Source organism: Leptonotus elevatus, chromosome 2 (assembly GCF_054856555.1).
Source record: "Leptonotus elevatus isolate MCC_2025b chromosome 2, RoL_Lele_1.0, whole genome shotgun sequence".
NCBI classification, from domain to species: domain Eukaryota; kingdom Metazoa; phylum Chordata; class Actinopteri; order Syngnathiformes; family Syngnathidae; genus Leptonotus; species Leptonotus elevatus.
This window is the reverse complement of record NC_141240.1, coordinates 34,731,981-34,756,743: the sequence shown is the minus strand read 5'-3', so window position 1 is coordinate 34,756,743 and position 24,763 is coordinate 34,731,981. Positions and strand designations below refer to the sequence as shown.

Here is a 24,763-nt window from a genome sequence, read left to right as displayed (position 1 = left end):
TTTCTGGGCTGAATTCTTGACATCAGTCACGTCGCCAAGACAGCACGGTTTCAAAGGGATTCCACTCCTAAACAATGTCATCACGTGACAGCGAGTATTGCTCACATACGTCTCTGGCGGAAAACCCTTTTCTGAAAATGTAACGCTAAAAAGTCATTCTTCGACGCAAGCATGTTTGTCGTATTTGTTTCAATCGGGTTGTCGTCAACAGTGAGAATCACTCACAGGTTAAGTGTTTGATGTGGAAATTCACAGTTTCTTAGATGTAAAGCCTTAACCATGGACGATGAATATAAGAATTATAAAGTTGTCTAATATCATCCTAAATTCATGTTTTTGTAAGGATCGCAGTAACTTGCCATATTTTTCAGACTAGAAGCCGTTCCAGAGTATAAATTGCACCAGTAAAAAAAATGCAGTTTTGAGGAAAAACCCATATTGATACAATTAAACAATTGTCTTTTCTTTTTGCCCCCAATTTTTTTTTTGCCTACATCATCTTCTCATGATGCAAATGTTAAATGTTTTTGTGTTTCCTAAAAAATCTGAAAAACAATGACTTAGGCGATTACTTTAAGAAGACATCGATATATAAGTCACGTCGTAGTATAAGTCACATTTTGGGGGAAATTTATTTTACAAAAACAGAGACCCACTGACATGCGGAGTAGTTTATAACGTAGGCTGTGTTGGCAAATTAACGGGAGACATGCTCTGCCTCTCTGAATGTGCATAGTCTCAGTTAAGGCGTCAGATTGTATTTCTGAATTTACCCCGTATTGACGGCAGCAAACAATTGTGGCCAAAGGTAGAATCCTGGTTGGAATCCTTTTGCACCTTTTGCTGCTGTAAATCCTTGATGTGGCATGAGAAAGCCGAATGCTGAACTAGCTATACTTCCCACATTAGTTACCATGACTACGCTTTGTCTTCTAGGTACTTCCATTTCTTCTTCTGCTTTCTTTTGGCGGTTGGCAAATACTTTTGCTGCATTACCGGCAGTGGAAAGAAGGTGGCGGTAATGCACAGAAAGTCAACACAATTATGGAACAGGGATTTTGGGTGCCAGTTTGAGCTCTGATTTTGATATATAGAGTGTTAAATACTGGACCAGCCAAACTCTGGGGGGAAAAAACCCAGTGACTTATAGTCCGAAAATATGGTACTCGTGATTCATCACATTTAATTTTATTTTGCGTCTGTATTCTCGAGCGTCTTCCCATAGAGATGGTAATCTTGTTTTGTTTTAAATCAGTGATTCTTAACCTGGGTTTGAGCAAACCCGAGGGGTTCGTTGAATGATTTGTGATGATACGCCCCGTTTGGCCATCATTGGAAGCAGACTACATTGCTTGGCCTATCAGTGCTGCAGGGAATTTGGTGCGCTCAGTAGCCAGCTAGTAGCTGCAGTGAAGGTACGTTGTGTGATTGTTTTAATTATTGTAATTCCTTCATACTAAGTCAAGCAAAAAAAGAAAAAAGAAAATGGTCAAACAAATATTTGCAATATGTATAACAGAACGCATGGTGTTCCACAGGGTTCAATTCTGGGGCCTCTGTTGTTTTTATTGTATCTGCTGCCCCTGGGTTCCATCTCACTTCCTGAAGGTGAAGAGAACAATCGATGAAAAGGTTACTCTCCCTGTTCATTTTGTTCACCACTAAAGCCTATATGCCTTGAATTTGAAAAAATAAATAAATCATAGTCAATTTTTGAATAAAGAAGGATGCATTGGAAACTGGTGAGGTTAAGAACCACTGTTTGAAATATTGCTGCTGTAAAGCATTATGGGTAACTGATCTATATCTCCCTTCCTTTTATAAAGGTCGGCCAGGAATATGCAATGCTCAAGGGTGGGTTAAAGGTTGCATGAAGCACCTTCACTCAGATAGGAAAGGAAAATTCCTGTAAGCAAAAAGCAGAATCAGAAAAGGCCCTTGGTGTTGTTGGCTTTCGTCAGCAAGAAGCCTCTTTGAAATCTTTGAAAGATACTCTTTGTTGTTGGTGTCTGCATTGTTATAGTGCTCTCTTTTTTTATGGAGACAGCCTGTCTTGTCGTATCTGCACATTTTCCGGTTCTCAGATAGTGAGTGGAAGATGGTTGCCGTTCCCCCTCCACCCACCACTTCCTCCAACAAGAACTCGTGTTGTCCCATATGTTCCTCATTTCTCTTTAAGTAACATTGTTTGTTTTTTTTCCCTGTATGAGGCATCTGAGCCAAAAGGAGGAGCAGCCAGATGCATCTCCAAGTGTGGATGTGGTCCGTGCATTTGCACTCATCACTACCATATTAGCATAATAGGGATGTTTAAGCACAAGCGTGATTCGTGTCTCACCTGCCTGTGGTGCTTGCGGGCAGCCGTATGTTGAAATGCAACAGAAAAGGCCAAGGCGTACTAATTAACTTCACTCAGCATTCATACTCATTGAGATGCGTAACCTTTACACAACCTCGCTTCATCACCTCTCTGCAAACGCTCAGTTTGAAATTGTCATTTAATGTCACCAAGCATATTACAAACTACGCCTCCTACCTCACCACCATCTTCTCATTTTTTTATTTATTTTTTAGATCTTTCCCACTTTAGGCTTTACTAACAAATTTTTATTCCGGGCAGCTGCAGCATTTTGCGCTGGTAAATCAATACAACAGTGTCCCCTATAAGAGACCTTTGTGTTTTCCTCCCATCGATCCTGTCAGGGCGGATACATTGAAGAGCAAGGCAGGCGATTACCCTCAGCAGTCCAAACATTGATCTATACAGCAGATGACAGGTGCCAGACTTCAGATGTGGGTAATTGTTATGCTGAAAGGGGGGATTGTTAATTCTGTTGTCTTGGCGTCCACTCGTTTGCCCGTGATTGGGTCATGGAAAGTGAAGTGGACATGCACGTGGGCTGTCTGCGGGCGCCACGGTCACGCTGGCACCTTGTTGACGGTCATTGGGGACGAACGTTTTCTATGGACGCCGTCACAGTGGCATATTAGATGATATGTATTTTTTTAGATGATATGTATTTTTTGAGGCAGATGCCGATTTTTGGCAGAAAAAAATTATGATTACCAATTACCAGAGAATTAATCCAAAAATAAGGCATAATGTTCTAAGGTGTGTTTGTGTTATCAATATGTGTCATATTTAAGGCATTTATGTTTGATTAATTTTGTACCGTATTTATTTTTATTTTTATTTATTTTTTTATAGTGACGTATGTGAGTTACTTTATTTGAAATGACAGGTTCATGGAATGACCTTATCAACACATTTCATTATATATGTTTAAAGATACAAGGTTATAATATATATATTTCTGCGTAAAAAATAATGAGACCAGAATTGTGTACAACTGCTGTAAATGGATAAGAGCACATAAAGGTACAAACAATAATTTGGCTGATGATTTTAGCCGATTTTTGATGTACCATAATTGGCTGATTTAATCGGTCGGGCCCTAAAAAATCCACAAATGAGCATTTTGTGTGCACGTGCTATCTACATTGTAGCCACAGTTTGTCTCCCCACTCCCTCCGTGTCATGTTTTGATCTCCTTATTTCTGTATTACATTCTAAATGTGCGTTTTTTGTGAGCATCATGCGCATGCTGCAGTGTCATTACAAACATTCTGCAATGAAAATTGTGTATTTTGACATTGGAATCAGTCACATTGTGTTATTTTGTCAGTATTTGAAAATAGTTGGGTTTGCTATTGCAACCTTTTCCATTCCCTAATGAACAACAACGAGTCTCAAAGCATGCAGACCTCCCCTAAGGCTTAAACATTTGTCACCAGTGAAATCAATGAGTAGAGGGTTATAATCTAGGATCTTAATCGCTAAAAGGAAGTAAAAGGTAATTCTTTTGGATCCAAGACAGTGCAACAGATTGCTACCTGATTTGTGGTTTAACATTTCAAATAAAAGAATATAAACATGTCACATGTATTTTATTTTATTTTTTCATAAAGCTTTCTACTGTGTGACATTCCATCTTCTGACCGTGCAAGCGGAATGTCACACAATGAATTCGGTAGTATGAGCAACAATACTATTGCAGTAACAAACAATTATGACAAACAAAGACATGACATCAAAGAGTCATTATGAAATGTAAGGCTAACATTTGCGCCGGCTGAAGTACCAATGCACACTTCTATGTAAATCAACGATCAATAGGCCCATCGCGGCTGAAGGCAGAGGGCAGCCATTTTACGTTGCCACTTTTACTAACACCTTTTATTATTTTTTTCCAATGAAAACACTGTTATCAGTGCGTGTTTTATGCTAGAATCCCTGCATGGATTCATGAGAGCCTTTCAAAGAGCGAACTTCACTTTTTGCATCGACCATTCAGTCTATACCATCTCAGTATTGTGAATCGTGACTCACAAAAGTCAGGTTTACATTTCACAGTGATTTGTTTTTTTCCCCTGTAATGGGCTGTCCTCTCATTTGATTGTTGATATTCTGCCAACATGATGCAGACGAGTTATACTGTGCCATATTAGAGAAGATTAAAAATCATATGCTTAGCGATGAAATGTGCATGATGCGCCCCTCCCAGACTTATTTGTACAACCGTATGTCATACACGATGGCAAATAATGTGAGAATTTGGCAAACGTTTGCAAGGATTTTGAGTCAGCTTTTTAGGAAATTGACAGCAAGAGGGAAGAAGCTTCCGGTTTTAATGGGCATAGTTTGATAGCGGTTACCCGAGGGCAAGAACTGGAAGAGGTGGTGACCAGGATGCCTGCCCTTTTCTTGGTTCTTGCAGCGTGCAAGTCCCCAAGAGGGTACCAATGATTTTTTTTTTCCCCCAGCAGTGCTGACTGTCTGTTGCAGTAGGGGTTTTGTCCTTTTTTTGTGTGGCAACACCAAACTGCGATAGGGAAACACAGGACTGATTTAATGACTGCAGTATTTTCCTCTTCCTCCACAAGCCATTCAAATTGCCATCAATTCATTTTTAACAAGTGTTTAGTTGATAGCTTTCTAGCTAATAATCCCAAGAGATAATCAACATAATGAGAAAAATATCAGAGAAATTTGATTTAAATCTCGTTTGGCACACAAGGATTAGCAGTTGCACATTAGCTGCCAGACACGTCCGAAGGTGTTTGATTGTAATCACATCTCTTTTGAGTCTACCTGAAGAGTTTTCATTCTTACATATCAGTCCTTTCACAATCAAGGCTGGCCAATTTTATTAGCCCGAGGTCAAAGCGGTAATTTGAACGAAGGCACTGATAACATGAATGTTTGTGCCGATTCCGAGGGGATAAGAAGCGAGAGGAGGAGAATGATATCAATGGGGGCGCATTGCCAGAACAAAGCAAGAGGGCCCACATCTCTAGTGATTCCAGAGAGGCAAGTAGTCACGCAGCTTGAGCCCAAGCCACGTTAGATCCAACAAACCTGATTCCTCCACAGCATTACGACCACTTGCATCAAATTGATGTTTCTCATTTCGGAAAGGTGAGTCCTTTTAAATGCAAATCACCCTTGTTGCTACCGTGCTCCCTCTTTGAATCAGTCCGCCCTACAAAAAAAAAAAAGGCACATATGCATGTGACCTTTCGGCGGGTGCGTTGCTTTGAAAGGCTTTGAGTAATCTTTAGCTTGAGATCGTCTTGCTTCTCAATTTGTCAGCTATGTGCGCTTGACCCGCTTTGCGTTGTGGGTCAAAGCTATAACTCACACTCTGCAAGTTGAAGCCATCCCATTAGCCGGTTGCTGTGTCCTCATTCCTGTGTTTCTCCAGTGTCCGGCTGCTTTTTGATCACTCTAACACAAATGGATGGCTTTCATACAGCGCTTTGATTAGAGCGCATGATGAGTTACTCCACTTGCTTGAAGAGAAATTGATGTTTGTGCATCCAACGTCTTCAGGGAGGTGGACATTTTGATCCCAGACGAGCCGCGGCCCTCTCTCATAAATCACGCTTTGTGCGTCCACTGCCATATTTAGCCATCACTGCAAGTAGACGTAAGAGAGATGGATGAAAGTCTTTTCTTGACAGCCTTGATTGAAAAATTGTCAGCAAGTGTCAGCATGTGACAAAATATCCAGGAAAATTCAATACCCGCTTCTGGAAATATGAAAACATGCTGTCTGCAATTTTCAAGATTGATGCTTTTAAAAAAATATATATTTATTTTTATTTTAAGAAATGTATTTAGTTTCTTAACAGGCCAACTTTCTTCTTCTGCTTTATGTAACCTTTACCTACGGAAGAGGATTAGGGCCAGTAGGTTTCTGACTTTATTCTCAGAATGCTGACTTTAATCTCAGAATTCTAACTTTAAAGTGAGAATTCTGAGAATAAAGTCACAATTCTCACTTTATTCTCCGAATGCTGACTATAATAATATAAAATAAAGTCAGAATCCTGCCAACCCTTTTTTTTTTCTTCACTGGCCCTAATCCTTTTCCGTTTGCACCTGTTGAACAATTATATATATTATAACAACACAGATTGCGTAGCATCTGCTGTTGTAAAATAATCAAATTCTCATTAGTATTCCAGATTCGTGAAATGTTCTGCTTTAACAGAATGGAGGATTCTACGTGCTACATTGTTCCGGTATAGTTGAAATCTTGTCGACGAGACCAGTCTTGGACAAGTTGGTTGGAGGTGTCCTTGATCCTAATCAAAGGCGAACTCCTGATTGATTCTAATCAGAAATGGGGCCAGCTGTCGTCTCTGCGGGTGAAAGCCGACATCCGCCCTTCCGCCAATTATTTGGCTGTGTTTTGATTCAGTGATGATTCACAGTGCAGGGAGAAAAATGAGCAATTCAGCTTTGATTGTAAAATTTGACCAGTTTGATTTTAAGACATTGGGAAATACGGCTGAAAACCACAACAGGTCTGCATGTGCAGGCGTTAAAAACAAAAACAAAACATAAAGGCACAAAAAAAGATATTCTGGGAATATTTAGGTTGGAAATGTATTATGTTGCATTTTTGTGACACTTTGATGGATTTAGCCTTTTACAAAATGAGATCATTCGGTGGATTTACATGCACAGTGCTGAGTTGACAGTATCAGCAGTTGGTTGAGTGTGATAAATGAGCGTGATTAAAAAGCTGTTGTTAAGGAGGACAGCAACTGTTAGCACATCCTTTCACAAAATGCTCGGAAAAGCCGGTGAGAAGAAAAGTGAACATTGACGTCCTTGTTAGGAATACGACGTAACTTAAAGTCCTCAAGTCGGGCGACCTGAACTGTATTTTTTTTCCAGAGGAAATAATTAACTTTCGCCGCCATAACAATTTGTTTTTTGTGTGTGCGTTTTTAAAGTAGTGTGCTCCGTAGGGGTATCACCGCCCAAAAAAATCACATGAATGGAGTTCATCCTGACTCTGAAAAAGCTCCCTGAGCATGATGTCATGCATGACGGTGATTAAAAGCTACAAATCTGTCGAGTTATTAAAGTTTTTTGTATTTCTCCAGAAATGAACAATTCTGAATGGATCAACTTCAAGATGATTCCATTTTAGAACGGCACAAATGCGTATTCCTACCTGCGCTTGCCAAAAATGCCAAACTAAAGAAAATGCCATCCATACGCACATTTAGACTGCTCTTTGCATTCAACTTGCACAAAAATAAGCCATAGTATTGAACTGTATTGCACAAGTTCAGTTTTCCTGATGTTTGGGGTGTGGCTTAAATGGCGTTCAGTGATGCACTTTAGTGTCTAGAACAGTGGTGGGCAGGTTTTGGATGTTTTCCCTGCTCCAACGCAGCTGATTCCAATCAACAGGGTCGGTATCATGCTTGCGCAGAGCTTGCTGATGAGCTGATCCTATATCAGCTGCGTTGGAGAAGGGAGTCATCCAAAACCTGCAGGACTCCGTGCCCACCCCTGGTCTAGAATATACCCTTATATAGTGTATAATATATAGTGTTCTTTCTATCTATCTATCTATCTATCTATCTATCTATCTATCTATCTATCTATCTATCTATCTATCTATCTATCTATCTATCTATCTATCTATCTATCTATCTATCTATCTATCTATCTATCTATCTGTAATCTAAATTGGGAATTACTAGTTACTATTACTAGGCAACTAGCAAGCCATGACTACACATCCATAAAATGTATCTTCCCTGAATGCCAAAACATCTTGTGGTTGTTATTTTTCAAGTGAGGAGGGGGCGAGGAACCCGCCGCTTGTCCCCGAGCCGATTGGTGCCCCGGTTATCTCGCGAGCTAGCCAATGGCTAACACCTCTCGTTGTCGCAGATGGTTAGTTAATTGCAGCCACTGAGGCTTTAAGCGGACCTATTTTCATGTCTTTAACACGTCGGGATTCTATGCTAGACGAAGTAGCATCCATTTGTCAGATTATAGTAGTTGTATTTGATTGACAGTTGAGCGAGGTGTCATTTCAGTGCATTCAGCAGACATGTGATTGCAATTCAATAGCTTGATTCTTCAGGATTGTGAAGCTCCGTTTTATGAACCTGGATATTTTATTTATCATTCAAATTTGGTAGGGTTGTTAACAAAACTCTTTTATGTGGCATGACAAATTTTCAAGACATATTCATTTTCACTTTCCGGGGATTTTTAATACCTGAAGTGAGATCCTACTGAACCAACAAGCACAAATGTCTTTATATCCTGCTGCTACGCCTGATAATGGGCTTCTGTCCGTGGAAGAAAAAATTCAGTTGAATTCTTGTGGAGAGTTATATCGTTCTCCATCATTCTCCCGCTGTAAGATACACGTGAAGCCCTTTGTGGGCAAGTTAGAAAGAGTGCCTTTCAATGCATAATAATGCTGGGAAATACATCTCAGAAAATCAGCAAAGCCATTACACGAGTCCTTTGACTTTTCAATGAGATCCTCGCTGTGGTGTTGAAGACCAATCTCCGGAGACGTACGGCCTTGCTTTCAATGAGTGCTTGTGAAACTGTGCAGCTTTACTTCCTGACAAGAATTTGACAACAGCCACATTTGCTGTCCTTGCTTACATCAGGAATATTCTGGACAAGCTCATATGATTGATGTAGCAAAGTAACCAAATTGATCATTTGATTGGCAGGCCAGTTTGTCAAGCCGTCCTCCGGCTGTGCCACTGGGAGCAGCAAAACATGTGATTATAATTGATGTTCAAATGATATACATGCGCAAGGCGCCTTGCTTAAGTTGTCGAACATGATGATCAACTGCCTTCTGCCTGTTCGTCATTTAAACTCGTATTTATTTATTATACCTCATTGATCGCCAAGGGGACGTTCTTTTTACATTCAAAGATGAGATGTCAGAGTGAAGTATTGCAACCCTTGGCGAGGGAATACTTTTGCAGATCTCACCCAATATTCTCGCCTTCTCCGACGGCGGCACGCTGAAAGTGTCAGTGCTGCTAAAATTGATGTTTATTTCTCACTTCAATTCCAATTTGAGAGAATTGATCAGTATTTGATAGTGATGGTTAACTGGGCAGTGTTTTTATGCTATGTGTATATATTAGATTTTTTTTTTTTAAAGATAGATGGATTGGCAGTTCAGGTGTATGAAAATGCCATGTTTCCATATGTACGGGTGTTAGTAACTCCACAATGGTGCTTGGAGATATTAAGTTTAATTAATTCCACGATCACACTCGTCATCTAAAATCAGCATCTAAAGTATCTCGTCTTCGTCTGTAACCATTGGAATGAATGGAATTGCCATTAATCAATAATGGCGATTCTTCCCCAAAACACAACAAAAACGTTTAGAACCTCTCCATAATATTGTACTTTATAAAAACATACAGTAATGACATGATTAAATACGATTAAAAGGAATTAAAAAATGTTTTGTCACACTGTATAAAACAGTAACAAGCATTTTTTTTGGTGCAGCTATTTAGCACGAACAATCAGCTGGTAGACTAAAAGGCTAAGCTGTGTGGTTGTTTTAAAAGACAAACATCAGGTGTCAGGGAATTCATTAAATACCTCCTGCTTGGAGGTTGATGAAAGAAAGCGGAGGCTAATCAATAACTTCAAAATGAATGTTTGATGCCATCATCTAACCAGCATTAGAAATGAAAGAAAATTCAATAATGTTGTTCTATGTACAAGAAATGTGATTTCTGCATTTGAGCCATCACAGCGAACACACACTGTTAGTGGCCCCCACTGGAGCAGGGGGGCTGCTTAGATGCCCGGGGAGCAGTTTGGGGGGGTATTGGTGTCTTGCCTCAAAGTCATCTCAGCCGTCTGTGTGGGGACGGTCTTGAAACAGGGTCCCCATGGTGGCAGGTGACAATCTTAACCACCTGGCCACAGCTGGCCCAGCCTTTGTACCACAGGCAACACGCTCGCAATCATCTTCCTCCTTCCACTGCACCGCTCCTGACTCATTCAATCAGAAATCCTCGACACTTTGATGGTCTCACAGTCCTTAGACAGTCGGATCCAATAAAACTCTTTCAATGATCCATGTAACCCAACTGCTGGTTTGCTAGAATGCATAATTTGCAAGCCATTCTCTCACCTTGTAATTTTTAAAATTGTATACTATTACGTACTGGAGCCAGTGGAAACCCTGTGGATGTGTAATGTGAGTTTACAATAATAATAATACATTTTATTTGAAGATCTCTGTACAAAACATATTAAAACACAGAGACAAAAATCAACAAGACAGTCATGTTAATTGAATGGTTGAGTTACAGGTGGGTGGGGTAGGACAGGCTGAACAGTTATGTTTTGAGTCTAGTTTTGAAGAGTGGTAGGTAGTAAATGGCGCGAAGGTTGAGAGGGAGGGAGTTCCAAGACTGTTCCATTTCCAAGAGGATGGGCCCCAGGATAGACCCCTGTGGCACCCCAGTTGTGACAGGCAGATCATTTGATTTGTGAGACTAAAGCTTGATGTATTGAGTGTGATCGAGGTGAGCCGGGTGCGAGTGATGCCAATGGATGCCAGTCTGTCATGGAGAGAATTGTGAGAGATGGTATCAAATAGTGAGCCAGCTTGTGTTTGGAAAAATATCATTGACGTCATCAATTAGGACATCAACAACAAAAATGTTGAAGTCGTTCAAGCCTTTGCATTATAATAGAGAACAGCTGTGATGAATGATACCGCCATTGTAATCTTGAGAATGTTGCCTAATATAGGTCCACCCACCTTTAGCACCTTGAGTGCAGTTGCCAGGCAACCAGGAAAGACTCAAAAGAAGTGCCTTCCAAGAATCAGTTCAATGCATAAGTCCACGTTTTATCATCATGTCAAGCTCCAATGACCTAATGACCCTTCGTGGAGTCAACCTTTCAAATTTTCTCCTCTTCCAGATCCCGCAGATCAGCTATGCATCAACAGCTCCGGAGTTGAGTGATGACAGGCGCTACGACTTCTTCTCCAGAGTGGTTCCTCCGGACTCCTTCCAGGCCCAGGCCATGGTGGACATCATTCGAGCAATGGGCTGGAGTTACGTCTCCACCATTGCCTCAGAGGGCAGCTATGGAGAGAAAGGAGTGGAGGCCTTCACGCAACTCTCCAAAGAAGCAGGTTCGTTTTCTGTCAACACTCAATTTGCAGTTTTTTTGCTTCCTTAAACACATTTGTGTGATTTAAAACACGCTTGTGCCTTTTCCACTCGGCTAAAAATGCTCTTTTGCATTTTCAATTCATCTTAACGTTCCTTGTTTTGGGAAGATGAATTATTGATGTTTGGCAACGTGTGCCTCAGCTCCCCGGTGAGTTGCAAAGTGTTACTGCAGATGTAGACACAGAAGAGACTTGTAGAGAAAATATCACATCACAATAATCAGCAGTGCTTTTTTATTTTTATTTTTTAATGCAGCCATTGTATCCTTTTAGCTGCAAAACACATGAGGATTTATTTGAAAATGTCTGAAATATTTTCTTTGGACTCGAGAGGAGAACACATATTTGTGTTACAGTGTCCTCTTGCTGTTCTGTTCTGTTTTGCTCAACCTCATCCTTTCTCTCTCTCTCTTTCTCTCTCTCTCTTCTTTCTTTTTTTGTGTGTATCCCAGCTTCTGAGCGTGCTCAGCTCAGAGAATGGTAATGATAGTCAGTGATCTTGGTGCTCAGCCAGCACAAACCACTTTAGTTGCTTTTATGAAATAGCATGCCTTTAGATTTTTTCCTCTTTTTCGAGAAGCAGCCCTCTCCTTTTGGCGAGGATCTCATTTCTTGAAGACAGATTTGAAATCAATTCAACCCAAGCCCGGATTGATTGTACATTTTCCGAATAATATGGAAACTAACACGCACATCAAGACACAAAAACATAGTAGGAACTAAGGGGGGGAAATGATGATAATAAAATATTGCCACAATATTTTGTCAATACTAATATAAAATGAAACTGTTGCGTGTTAAGCATACACCGATTTCAGAAATGCAAATCCATCTTTTATTGTTTGCATTGCACATTTGATGTTTTAAATTGTTTAAGAAGATTCTGAGGCCTCAAGTGGATGTTATCAATCATTTTATTTTACACTGCAATTGTCATAATTCAGAGTTTAACAGCAAATGTACAATTTTGTGTCCATCAGCAGCTCCAAACATTCCATTCATAATCCAAATTTGTTAGTACAGTGGTGCCTTGAGATAGGAGAGACCCAACTGATGAGTTTTTTTTAGATACGAGCCGTCATTCGTAAGACTTTTTACTTTGACTTGTAAGCATAAACTTGAGGTATGAGCATTTTGTGGTGGCAGTGAACTCAACTCAAGTCACAATAAGCAGCACGTTGGCTAATTGTGAACCATTATTATTATTTTAGTTATTATTAAAAAAAATAATAATCTTCATACTGTTTAATGTTGCTTTCATGTGAAGGTTACTTTCAAACTACATCAAAAAAGGAGAATTACAAGCTGTGTATTTAAAAACACTAGCAAAAAATCACAACAGCAATAACATAGCTTTGCCTATAGTTTACTAGCTTAATGCTAATGTGAATGTAACCACATAATTGGAAACATGTATAACCTTCTAAGCAAATGGTATTGGAACACAAAAGGCATAACACATTTAGACATTCAGTATTACATTACTCACAGTCATATATTCTCTATCTTCTGCAAAGAGCTGAGAGGAGCTGAGTCTCTACTGTGCATGTTCATGAAGTCTGTCCTAAACTGCCCCCTGTTGGCCAAGGTGCACAATGTCCATTCAATTGATGCTAAGACGAAATCTGTTTCACTCTTTAAAATGTTACTTAATTGTCTTTCATGTATGTTTTATAGAATGTTATAGAGTGTTATTTCCCTCATTATAAAAAACATAACAGTATTTGTTATTTTTGGGGGGTAAACTGGAGTGGATTAATGTAATTTTCATTCATTTCGATCGGAAATTTTAATTTGAATTGCGAGCATGGCCACAGAATGAATTAAACTCATATGTCAAGGCACCACACTACTTCATTTTTTTTTTTTTGACAATCATAGTTCAGGTCCAGATATGACCTGTGTGTGCGTGCGTGTGTAATTTGATGGAAGGAGGATATAGAGTTAAGGTGGTAGTGCGAACGGTTATCTGTCGACTGTGTGCTTCACTGCTGTGATTGATTGACTGGTGGTCAGGCCCTGTGAGTTGTGACCCTGCACAGGAACGGCAGTATATACTGTAGTGTAAAAAATGGAAAGGATAGATGGATGAGATAAGAGTGAAGTTGCAGAAAATTTGACAGTATAGCCTGCACAGTGTTTTGCCTCAGTTTAGTTGGACCCCCCCCCCCCCCCAATAACAATGTTACATTGCCCTTGAATAGTTTCCTGAAGGCGAAGGTAGTTCACTTGATATTGAAGCAAATATTTGCATCTAGCTTATCTCCTTACAATTGTTTGGGTTACGTCTCTCAAACGCCAGCTGAACCAGCTCGGCCTTTAATTGAAATGTTTTCAAAAGTCAGAGTGTATAATTAATTCTTACTTATTGCTGTGTCAAAAGTCAGGCCAAGTTTGAAAGAAGTCAGCTTACTTAAAAGCCTTTTCACACTGCACTTGTTTTTTTTTGGGTACTCGGTGCGGGCGGGGCAGCGCGCAAGGACAACAGTGCAAGCTTGCCCATATTTTGAAGTGCTTGCGTAGTAGCCAGCCAGGAAGTAACAGAGAGGCTTTTTCTGCTGGTTGTTCTGTTGCTGTGAACGCTCTGAAATCATTCCGCCAGCCAGCTCTTCTATTAGATGTGCCTTCTGACATCACTGTCACGACATGACACATTAAATTACATTCATTACATCCTTGCGCCGTCACAGCACATACACACCGAATGGGTTTGACGAAGTGCTGTGTGAAAAGGGTACTTAGACTCTTTTGGAATCTTCGTAACTCCAAGACCAAAAACATTTCTTCTCTTGGATATAAGCAAACAGTCGGAGAGGCATAGGTCACGTGGTAGTGTGGCTCTGGTCTCCCAAGCTGAAGGTTGCGAGTTCGTTCCTCAACCCTTGAGTGAGTTTCTTTTTTTCAATTCTTTATTTTACTCTCTACCAAGTGTAAATATTACTCTAAATCTGAGTCTAATTTGGTCCCACTCAAGAGTCAAATTGACTCTAGAGTAACATTTACTCTACAGAATTTACTGTGTAGTATTAGTTTAAAAAATACTGTTTGGCACGAAAAGGCAACTTTGCAAGGGAAAGTGTGTGGGTGTGTTGCACAGTAACTCGTTCAGGGTAATGGCCCCTTGATGCCACCTTGATTGGATGGATGAATGAGAAATGATAAGACTTGCATGTTATGTTGATTTCACAGGCACTTACGTGTAAGTGGTTGTTTATTTGTATCCTCCCTGCGATTGGCTGTTGACCACTCCAGGGTGTACCGCGCCTCTTGCCCAAAGTCTGCTGAGATTGGCTCCAGCTCACCCGCAAGCCTCGTGAGGATAAGTAGAGCAAAACATTGATGGATGGGGTGGTTTGAATAATTTACAATTGTCCATCAAATCAAAGAGCTGCTTTACCGGCACAGCAAAAAGAGCTTGCGGTGTGTTGCACCCCACCTCCACCTCTGTGCATCTCAACCCATTTTATAATCCTATAGGGAGAGATCACCGTCTTCTACAGCACACTAATGTGCACAAACCTCAAACATGAAGAAAAAAAAAAGGAGTAATAAAACCCTGCAGGCACTGATCAGAAGTCAAGCATGCATAAATATTTTAGTTGTGTGCATTCACATCGAGTGTGATCACTCATTAAAAGTTGAAGAAGCTGTTTGCGGCCGTGTAATATACGTCGACAGACTTAGAGCAAGAGCCAGGGGTGGGTGAGAGAGAGAGAGAGAGAGAGAGAGAGTCTAAAAATCTCCTGATCGAGATATATTTTGAAGTTTTTTTCTCCTAGATCCTGATAAACACCCCCCGCTTGCTTTCTCACAGACATTTCTTATGGATTTGTTTAAATACATTGCACAGAGCCATGAACTATTATTATTGTGACTTAAACAGCTATGGAAAGAGATAACTAAATAATAGCGCGCCTGTTGACTCATCCTTTTGCGGCTAAGCAGCAGTCATTTTAACGTATTTTGTATTCAAATACAAATGGGAATTATTTGCTTTAAAGAAACTCTTTAGAGTACCCCAGGCATCTTATCTTTAATAAACACATTAATTATGCAAGAGCATTTCTCATGATTCATCCACACACTTTTGTACCAAAGCGCAGCGAAATCAGTCAAAACAGAAATAAACATCAAAGTGTTATTTACCACTGACAATGTATATTCCAAGTAGCAGCTTTACCTAAAATTGTGATGTATCATATTGTTGGCTCTTATGTTACAGTAGCGATACACCAACACTAAGTTAAAATTTCAATGCCGTTGTGCCTGGCGGTTCACTTATTGCTATTGTAAAGTAAACATTGCTAGTTAATTGAATATAGCCTAATACTGCTCGTTTGAACAAATTGCAAAGCATAACAAGCCTGAGCTCTTCAGCCCGACCCAATCCAATCTTCAAACAATTTGTTAGGTCAAAATAATTAACCCAATGCTAGGTAAAAGTAACCCAATCTGCTCAAAATGCACAGCGACGCAGCGAAGTGGGTTATGGGGAGAGGTCGGGATTAACAGCATTTTCTTTTGTGTGTGTGCAGTAGCTAATAGCATAAATACTTGGTCGCTACTTTGCAGATTTCATTGGTAGTATTGTGGGGGTGGTCTTGAATGTAGCCTCTGCGATAGAATAGGGTTTACTGTATTGTCACTGTCCGATGGGAACCTTGTACATGCTGTTGCACGCTTTTGGATGTTTCTGACCTTTGAATACGACATGTCTTTTCCATGTCCTGTCAACCCTACTTTTCAAAATGAGCAATGAAAATATGTTGAAAAATATGTCGGCTGCTCTGCTATGAAATGCTCAAGTCTCAACAAGCTGAAGAAAAGCTTTATTATTCTAGTTTTTATTTTAATAAAGAACATGTAGTGACCTTGAATAAAAAAAGGCAAAGTTCCTTCTAAAAAATATTTCTAGTATAGTGACTGCAAATGATCTATGAAGGTCACATCTGGGTTTGTAAAATTATTATAAACTCATTGACTGCCGTGGATTTTTGTCAACTGGAATCCAACTGTTGACTGCCACTGTTGTAGATTCATCAAGTGCATTTTTCAACAGGTAGGCATGGAAGAGAGTCTCATCTAGCTTGTCTGTGAAATTCAGGTTTTAAAAAAAAAAACACTGTAATAGCTAACAGATCCCTGTAGATGGTGACATTGCATCATTTTGTATTAGAGATCAGTACAGCTTTTATGTGTTTCTGTAAAGCGCTTTATGACACCTACGGCTGTTTGAAATCACCATGACTCGACTTTTGAGTAGAGGATAAAGACTAGGGGGTCATCTCAATTTGTCATATTGGTGAGAGTAAAATGCCAACATGAAAGTCACACAAGTTTAGTCACCTCGCGCTTGGACAAAGTATGTATACGTATAGTATAAAGAGAGCGTGTGTCAATCGGTAGGTAGAAAGTTTAAGTCAAGATGACAGTTCATTGAGTAAGTGACAAACACCATGCAAAAAAAAGTCACTGCCGTTCAACTCGAGCTATGCGGTTATTCAGCACTGCCCACAGCACGTTTCATAGTTGCATGTCTGTAAATAAATTATGATGCCATCAAAAGCCCTTTCTCAGTCTAGTGTCACAAAAGCAACAAATATGAGCGTCAGTCATGGTTCTGATTGACATATGCAAATAATCGCAAACAAATAACTCAGTTGCTCCCCAAAATGTCTGAATATGTTCTATTTTAAATATTACCATGGTCCCAAAAACGTATTTATACGTTTTTGTGTGTTTTTTAATGCTAGAGCATACACAAGGCTTTGATGCAACCTCTAAACTGAAGAAAAAGCTTAAAGCAATGGTAGTTATTACAAAAACGGCCAGCAGGTGGCAGCAGAGTTTAAGAGATCAACCAGGGCCATATTGCTAAAAGGCTTTTTTCCCACAGTGTTTTAAAAAGATTTGTGAATAATGATGAAACTTGAAGCTATATTCTTAGGCTAATTGCTGCAAAATGGAAACAGATAGAAATATACTTTTTTTCCTGATGAAAGAAGAGACTCTAATCTTTCTTTTGGTAGGTTTCATGTTTTTAAAGCAATAGAACACAATGTTCTGTGGGCCTTGCAAAATCAGTCAAAATCCAGTAAACAGCCAGGAGCGAAGGGGGTTGCTACAGTCAAAAAGGCTGTGAATGAATGAGTTAATCAATCATATTAGCTTATCTTCAGACATTTTTTTCATTATTATTGTATGCTTTAGGTGGAAGACTGTTTCTATGTTTTCCTTCTTCAGCTATGTAGCGTTGTCGGTTCATTTTTGACAAACACAAAATCTTTGTTCTTGTCATACGTTCATTGACAATAATCAAGATAGTATCATAAGATTGCATTACTATATGACTCTCACCGCTTATAGAAAGTGACTTGATGTATTTTGCGGTATAAGCGCACACGACACATGAGTTTCTGGATTATGATATCGTTGTCGTGTCTGTGCACACTGAGGTATGAGACCTTGAGACGGTTTTCTGTGGCCGCCCTGTTTGTAAATGTCAAAGGCATTAGCAGCATTCTCGCTTCACCACTTCAAGGGAGAACCATCTTGCGAACTAATGCAATATGGCTGCCCATTTCCCCCAGCCAAGTTGAGAGTGATGGTCAGTGTGTATTGATTTGCTCTGTTTTTATCCGATTCTTTTTTTCTATTGTGTGCCTGGTCCAGGCACTGTTTCTTTTCAGACTTTCATCCTGGCTGCAGGTGAATCTCGCAGAGATATATCTTGTTTGTGTGCGTGCAACTTATTTTTTTACTGTCTTCCTAGGCTACATGAGAAGAAAACTAACCACAGAGCATCGCGGTGGAATTGATTGTCGCAAGTTGCCAACACGCAGGCCTATTTGCTGGAGAAGAAGGAGGCGGGATGTTAGTTAGCATTAGCAGTGATCTGGGGAGCAAGCCAGATGTATCTGAAAATAGTTGAAAATGGAGCACAATATTCTTTGCATGACCCCGTGCTGGAGCCAAGTCTCACACTGGCAGAGGAGCAGTATGCTGGAAATAGCGGGATGGGATGAACATGGATGCCATCTGCATGTCAGCTCATTTGATATGCTCTCATTTATTCAGGATGAGAGACGGCAAGGAAAAAGCTGGCCCTTTTTTCTCCACTTTCAAGGTGATAAATATAATTACAGCACCCACAGAGGTTTGGCTACGGAGGTGAATAGACAAGTGGGAGGTCAAATCCATTGAGAGCCTTCAATTTTAAGGGATTTGTATTTCAGAAGCAAAATATTGAAAGTTGAGTCATTTTCACATCCGAGGGCACAGAGGATGAATAATTGAGACAGCAATGCACTACAGGACGGACAGATAAACCGAGAACTTCCAAAAGCTATGATCATTAATCTAGCGTCTATATTCATGTAATGGGGAGCAGAGGTTTGGGAAGCCCAATCTGTGGAGTGCTGATGTCAGGCTGTTTGACGATCACAGGTACAAGATTAAGGTGCAGCTAAAAATATCCTTTCCACCAAAGAGCCCAGTTCAGCTCAGCTCTCCATGGTACGGTTTCAGAGCGGTAAACCAGAGCCTGGCTTGTGTTTAGCGCGTGTGACATAGTTAGAGAGTTGCTCATCAAAGACTTCAACAAAGAAGAGAAACGTGGCACCGTGCACTTGTGTGTACTGAAAGCAAGAAACACGAACGGCATTGCTGTGTAGGATTCAGCATTCACTAACCCGGGACAGGTCCTGAGGAGAACCACTTGCCTAGACTGGTTTTCTACCATTATTTTCCATTGGCTGCATGGGAGGGTTTGGACCAAGGGATGTATTGATTTTTTTGTGAACAGTGAGCTTTTGAAGCCCTCTGAGGCTCTTTAAGGGCTAACTTTGCTTTACTTGACTTTGGATCCTCTCTCAGTACACCAAGTAGCTCAACCTTGAAAGCCATAGACAAGAGCTTTTATATGTTCAGATTTAGGAATATATATATTTTTTGGTAATAAAAACAACCTGTTGCAGCATCAAACTGTTGACCTTATATAAATATTATCAACGATCATACAAGTATAAATCTGAGGTTAAGGATGCAAAAGCAGCCGCTTCTTTCAGCAGCTCCATTTCATCATTGAGCATTAAATGTTTGAACCTCACTTAAACATTACTTCTTCTTCTAAACATGGACTTACAATTTGTACTGGTCACTGTACTTCGTCACAGTCGGGACCATCTGTTAAAAGGACTTCATGCTAACACTACACGTCTCCCAGAGTGTGATTCCTCGTGAAGATGAGTGGCAAAAGTGCCTCACACAGCTCACTTTTACACATTCTGGCTTGCCACACAAATGTTAAAAAAAAAGTCAGCCAAAGCAAAATGTAAAGTGACGGATTACAGTATATGGTCACGCCGTAGTCTCACTGCTTTTTATGTTCTCTTAACTGTTGTTGTCTAATGTTCATTTTCTTCAGTTCTCATGTTCACTTTTTTGTTGAGGTTACTCCTTTTTGTGTTGCAAAAAAACGCGTAAGAACAGCCAAAGAAAACCCTTAGACATCTTTGGAAAGTCACATCTCCTAACCTTCAAACCATCTTTCCTTAAACTTTGTGGAAAATTTAATTGCATGAAGGTGAGATGAAAAGTTGCTTTGTTTCAAACATAGGAAAAGACAGCACTGTTTAAAATTAATTTGACTTTACTTACAGACACCATTGTGCAATGGTTATTATTGCTTCTTAAGTCCCGAGCGTGAAACACTATAAAAGAGCGCCTTTGATCCATGTTTTCTTATAATATTTATTTTACTCCGGTTGTCGCTAACAGTGATAGCCACTTCACGTTTGGTAGAATAGAATAATCCTCTTTATTTGTCATGCACACACACATATTATACATGAAATTTGCCCTTTGTATTTGACCCATTACAGTAGAAAGCCAGCAAACACACAGGGAACTCGCTCAAGGACAGCACAGCTGTGTGTCCCGGGTCCCCACAGTGACAGGCAACGATTTGATCCACTTTGCCACAATTATCCCAAAATCAATCATACAATTTTTATCTGCTGTGACCCGGATGTGGAAATTTACTGCAACCGGTTGTCTTTCTTAAATTAAAAGTTGGCATTTTATTTTCTTATAGGCGAGGATGATCAGATGTCTCGTTTTGATCGGGATAGTCCTATTCTGAGCCTTGGGTCCCATGTCCCAGGATTTCGCTAACCCCATTGTTTTGTCCCAATATTACTCAACTCCTCTCCCGCCGTCCCGTTTGATTTTTGATTTTATGTCAATCACGCACTTGTCATAGTGGTTCAAACGATAAACCCATTAAAAAGGAATTAAACTGTTAAATTCCTTCCTATTAACTCCCAATTTCATGTTTGCTAATCGATAGAAGGTGTGTTTTGGTCATACTGGAACTAGAACTACTTCCTGCTTTCATGTCTAAGAATCATGGGAAATGTAGTCCTGCTATTCTAACACTGCAGTCACCAGCACTTCTCAAGGCAGGCACAGCTTTCTAGCAGCATATTTCCAATGTTACAATTCAGGACCGGCATGAGATAAACGGTGCAGCCAGCTTCCAATAGCTGTCAGGAGCAAGCAAAAAAGGTTGAGTGCAATGCTTTGTTTAGCACTGTTGTACTGTTAACCAAGATAGCGTTTAGCATTAGCTTAAGTAAATGGTATCCCAATTTAAGGGAGTTGAAAACAGGTTGGAATGTGTCCGATATTTTGAATCCCTATTCAAATATTTAGTTAATTGTTTTCCTGTAACTACGACCTAATATTTGACATTACTGGCCGACTGAAAATAGTATGACGGTGAGAAAAACATGCAAGACGGCCTGAGGCTGGCAAGGTTGACATTTCTTACATCAGCCTCCTCTTTTTCGACCGCAAGCTTTTCTTTGCAGACGCCTGCCTGGGCCCAGGACTCGCGTTCCCCTTTCTCTTTGCAGTGACAGGCGGAGGCGGTCCGACACACACCCCAGTACTCTACAAGTACAGAAACGGCACTTGAATTTTCATCAGGCCTGCCTCTCTGACTAGTTGAGTGACGGACAGACGGATGAAGGCACCCATTCAATAATTTAGATGCCTTCTCGCAACAGTTGGTCCACAATAGTCCGCTGGAAAGAAGAGATCTGCTTCTAAACTTCATCAGTCCTTGCCGCGGTCTCGCTCATTCTGCATTATTGACCAATGCAAGCTGTAATATATTTAGGTTCACGGCTGTTATAGCACCATAACTCTGCACTGCGGACTAGTCGTTTTTTTGTCATTATGGACTTAATGCTTTTTCATGAGACCTGAGGTCTAAGGAGGATAATATGAGGGGTTTTTTTTAGCCTGTGGAGTGAATGGGCGTGATAACAACCAGCAGAGAGATTGGCATTTACAAGAAAGGTGCGAAAAATGGGCCAGGATCAGATGTAGAGTGCGTTTGGTGTCATAATGTGAGCTTTCCGGCTGTAATCTTTTTGCGGGAGCCGAGCTTTCGCGTCATCCCTGGGAGACCTACAACACTGACTTCACTGCGCAAATGACACCAAGCTTGTTTCCATTTAACAGGATGCTGCGAGCCCTTAAGCAAGAGCCAAACCCATTGGCGGGCTCCCGATGTTTAGGTTTAGTCCACTTAGGGGGATAACAGCAGTCATCCCACAGGTCTCCAAGCAGAATCTGTTCTTTAAGAAAAAAAAAACATGCCTGCTGTTTCTTAGAAAGAGGCAGTTGGGAAAGAGTTCAGAAAGTGTCATCTTGTTATTGCGCTGCACAAAAAAAAAAAGCCACCAGGACTGGAGATGCATGGTCTGCCAGCCCAAAACTGTTTGTATCAACGTAATGAGCCAGAGGAGACTGGCAATTAGGAGTTTACTTCCATTTATCTGTCTACTCAGAGAAACGCAAACGGAGATGTTGGCTAGGCTATTAAGTTGCTTGTGTGGGAGAAATTTTAATTGGTTTTGGTAATGTTCATTCAGAAGGCAAGCTGCTGACCAAAAGGAGCCGCGGTGTTGCAATCCCACAGGTGATTGTATTATTTGTTTACAAGTCCTTAAATAAACACGTTATAGTGCTTTTAGTCCATAACAAATGGCCGTTTGTGACAATGTGTGTTTCCAGATGCATGGCTGCATGTTAGCAAAGCACTTACTGTACATATGTGGTTGATACCCTTGATCGCGTGTAAACTCATTAGCGGTGACCTGTCGAAAAATGATTTATTGTCAGTATTAGTATTCTCTTTGTGATTGCTGCATGTACGAGGCGATCCGATGAGAGGACAACATCAGATAATGTCTTTCCATAAAAAGGCAATGACAAATCCATAACATCAAATCTGTAACTTTATGTCCCTGTTGGTGAGGATTATTGGATTTGTTGTCACGGATATTGTTTATCCCGCTCACTCCTGCAAAAAGATCCTGGCATGGAGTCAGGTCTAGTGTGTGATTTACTGCATGTCGCTCTGCTTTGTCGGTCACTGCCAAACTGTGATTAAAAAATAAAAAGACAAAGAAAGAAAAATCACTCACAAGACAATTTATTAGATGGACCTGCACAAACAAGACAAGAACAGTACGAACGATTATGCTTTATCAATAATGATTACTTAAGCAATACGTTTATTACAATATTGTATTTGTAGTTTGCAGTGTTATTGGCATGCACTGCATCATGCTGCAAGATGTGTGTCTTATTTTTAGCATGCGAGAGCCAAGCCATTAGGAATGACTTCCAGTATGATGAAGTGTGACACTGATCACAGAAACATGTTGTTAGATAAATACCTTCTTGACAGTGTGTTCATCAATGAAAATCATCATAATAATGAACATGATTCCAGATGGAAAAATTGCACAGCAGTTCTTGCACTGGATGACAAAAGCGTCAGATTTCAGATTTTTTTTTTTTTCTGAGTGGTGGTGGCCTGACAAACTGGTTTAAAAATCATATCAGCATTCATTTCATGCACTAAATAATTGGTTACAAGTACTTTTAGATATCCAGCGATATAGCAAGTATATTAGCCATCGTCATTTAACAGGCTACTTCTTTAAAAAAAAAAATAATAATAATTATAAGTTGTGTCCAAAAAAATATATTTTATTGAGTCCGTCTTTACGTTTGTACCATTTATTAAAAAATAAAATAAAAAGTAGATTACTTTCTGAATCAATAACTTTCTGAATCGATGTTTAAAGCAGTTCTTAAAGATCCGGGGCCTAATGCAAAAAAGATTATATAATTGGAAATAAAAACAACAAATATATCTACATAAATAAATAAATGTAAAAATAAACATCAAAATAAATGCGGAAATAAATACAAAAATTAATATATCAATACAATTTAATATAAATTTTTGAAAAGCGCTCTGCTGTCATATTTATTTATTTCATGCTCAAATGCGTCATGAAATGAAAGAGTGTGCCTTGAGTTGGAACTATTCACCTATTGGTTGATTGACATGTCAGTCTATGTCAGGCTCTTGACCGTTCCACAGCAAAGGCTGAGAATTTGTCATCATGCTGTTTACAGGAACTTGTGTGAAGTCGTCGAGCAACTAGACATTCACAGTCACATGTTCTGGTGACAGTGGACAAATTGGCCGTAACTATGCAAGCCGTCGAGAGACTCGAGACTTCCTTGTTCGTTGACCGGCTTGGTGTGAGTGAGAGAACACTACCTTTGAAAGGGAGCTTGCGAATAGTCCAACCCAAGACCCCTCATTTGAATTACATTTAATGACATATTTCATGCTGATATTGTCTGCAGCATGATTTTTTTTTTATACAAATTGTTGACCAAAGTAAAGTGTTGCAAATTGCTTGCTCTCTTTGATGATGCAGCGTTAATGGTTTGACACAAGCTATTGTTCGGGGGTCTCCTGAAATTTTTAAATTTGATTTAGGTACGAAGATGCCACCTGACGCCAGTGATGTTTTACATATTTTAATGCTGTTTTGTTTCTTTTAAATCTCACCTAAAATGAATTGGCCCATCTGTCTGTTTTCAAAACTGAACGTGGCCCTTGAGCAGAAACCTTTGCACTAGATGATAGTGACTGGTGTGCCTAATGTGACTTTGTGTGTTTTGTTTAATCATCATGAATCATGATAAGATCTTCAATACCTGACTACTACAGTATTGTTTTATGCTTTCCTTCCCTTTTATCAGGGCAGGAATTCCACATAAGAAGCCCTTGTAGCCCCAAGGCTTTTTGTGCGCGT

General features: G+C 39.9%; 1 protein-coding gene across 2 annotated transcripts in view; it reads left to right on the top strand.

Moving 5' to 3' along the window:
* The window catches only part of grm7 (glutamate metabotropic receptor 7), a 140,357-nt gene that overhangs the window by 44,096 nt on the left and 71,498 nt on the right, over positions 1–24,763 (top strand). For both annotated transcript variants that reach the window (XR_015094076.1, XM_086068667.1), the window contains exon 2: positions 11,312–11,528. Coding sequence is in view for 1 of the 2 variants with exons in the window: in XM_086068667.1 (XP_085924793.1) it covers positions 11,312–11,528 (217 nt within the window). In the remaining variant the exon portion in view is untranslated. The remainder of the gene's footprint in view (positions 1–11,311; positions 11,529–24,763) is intronic.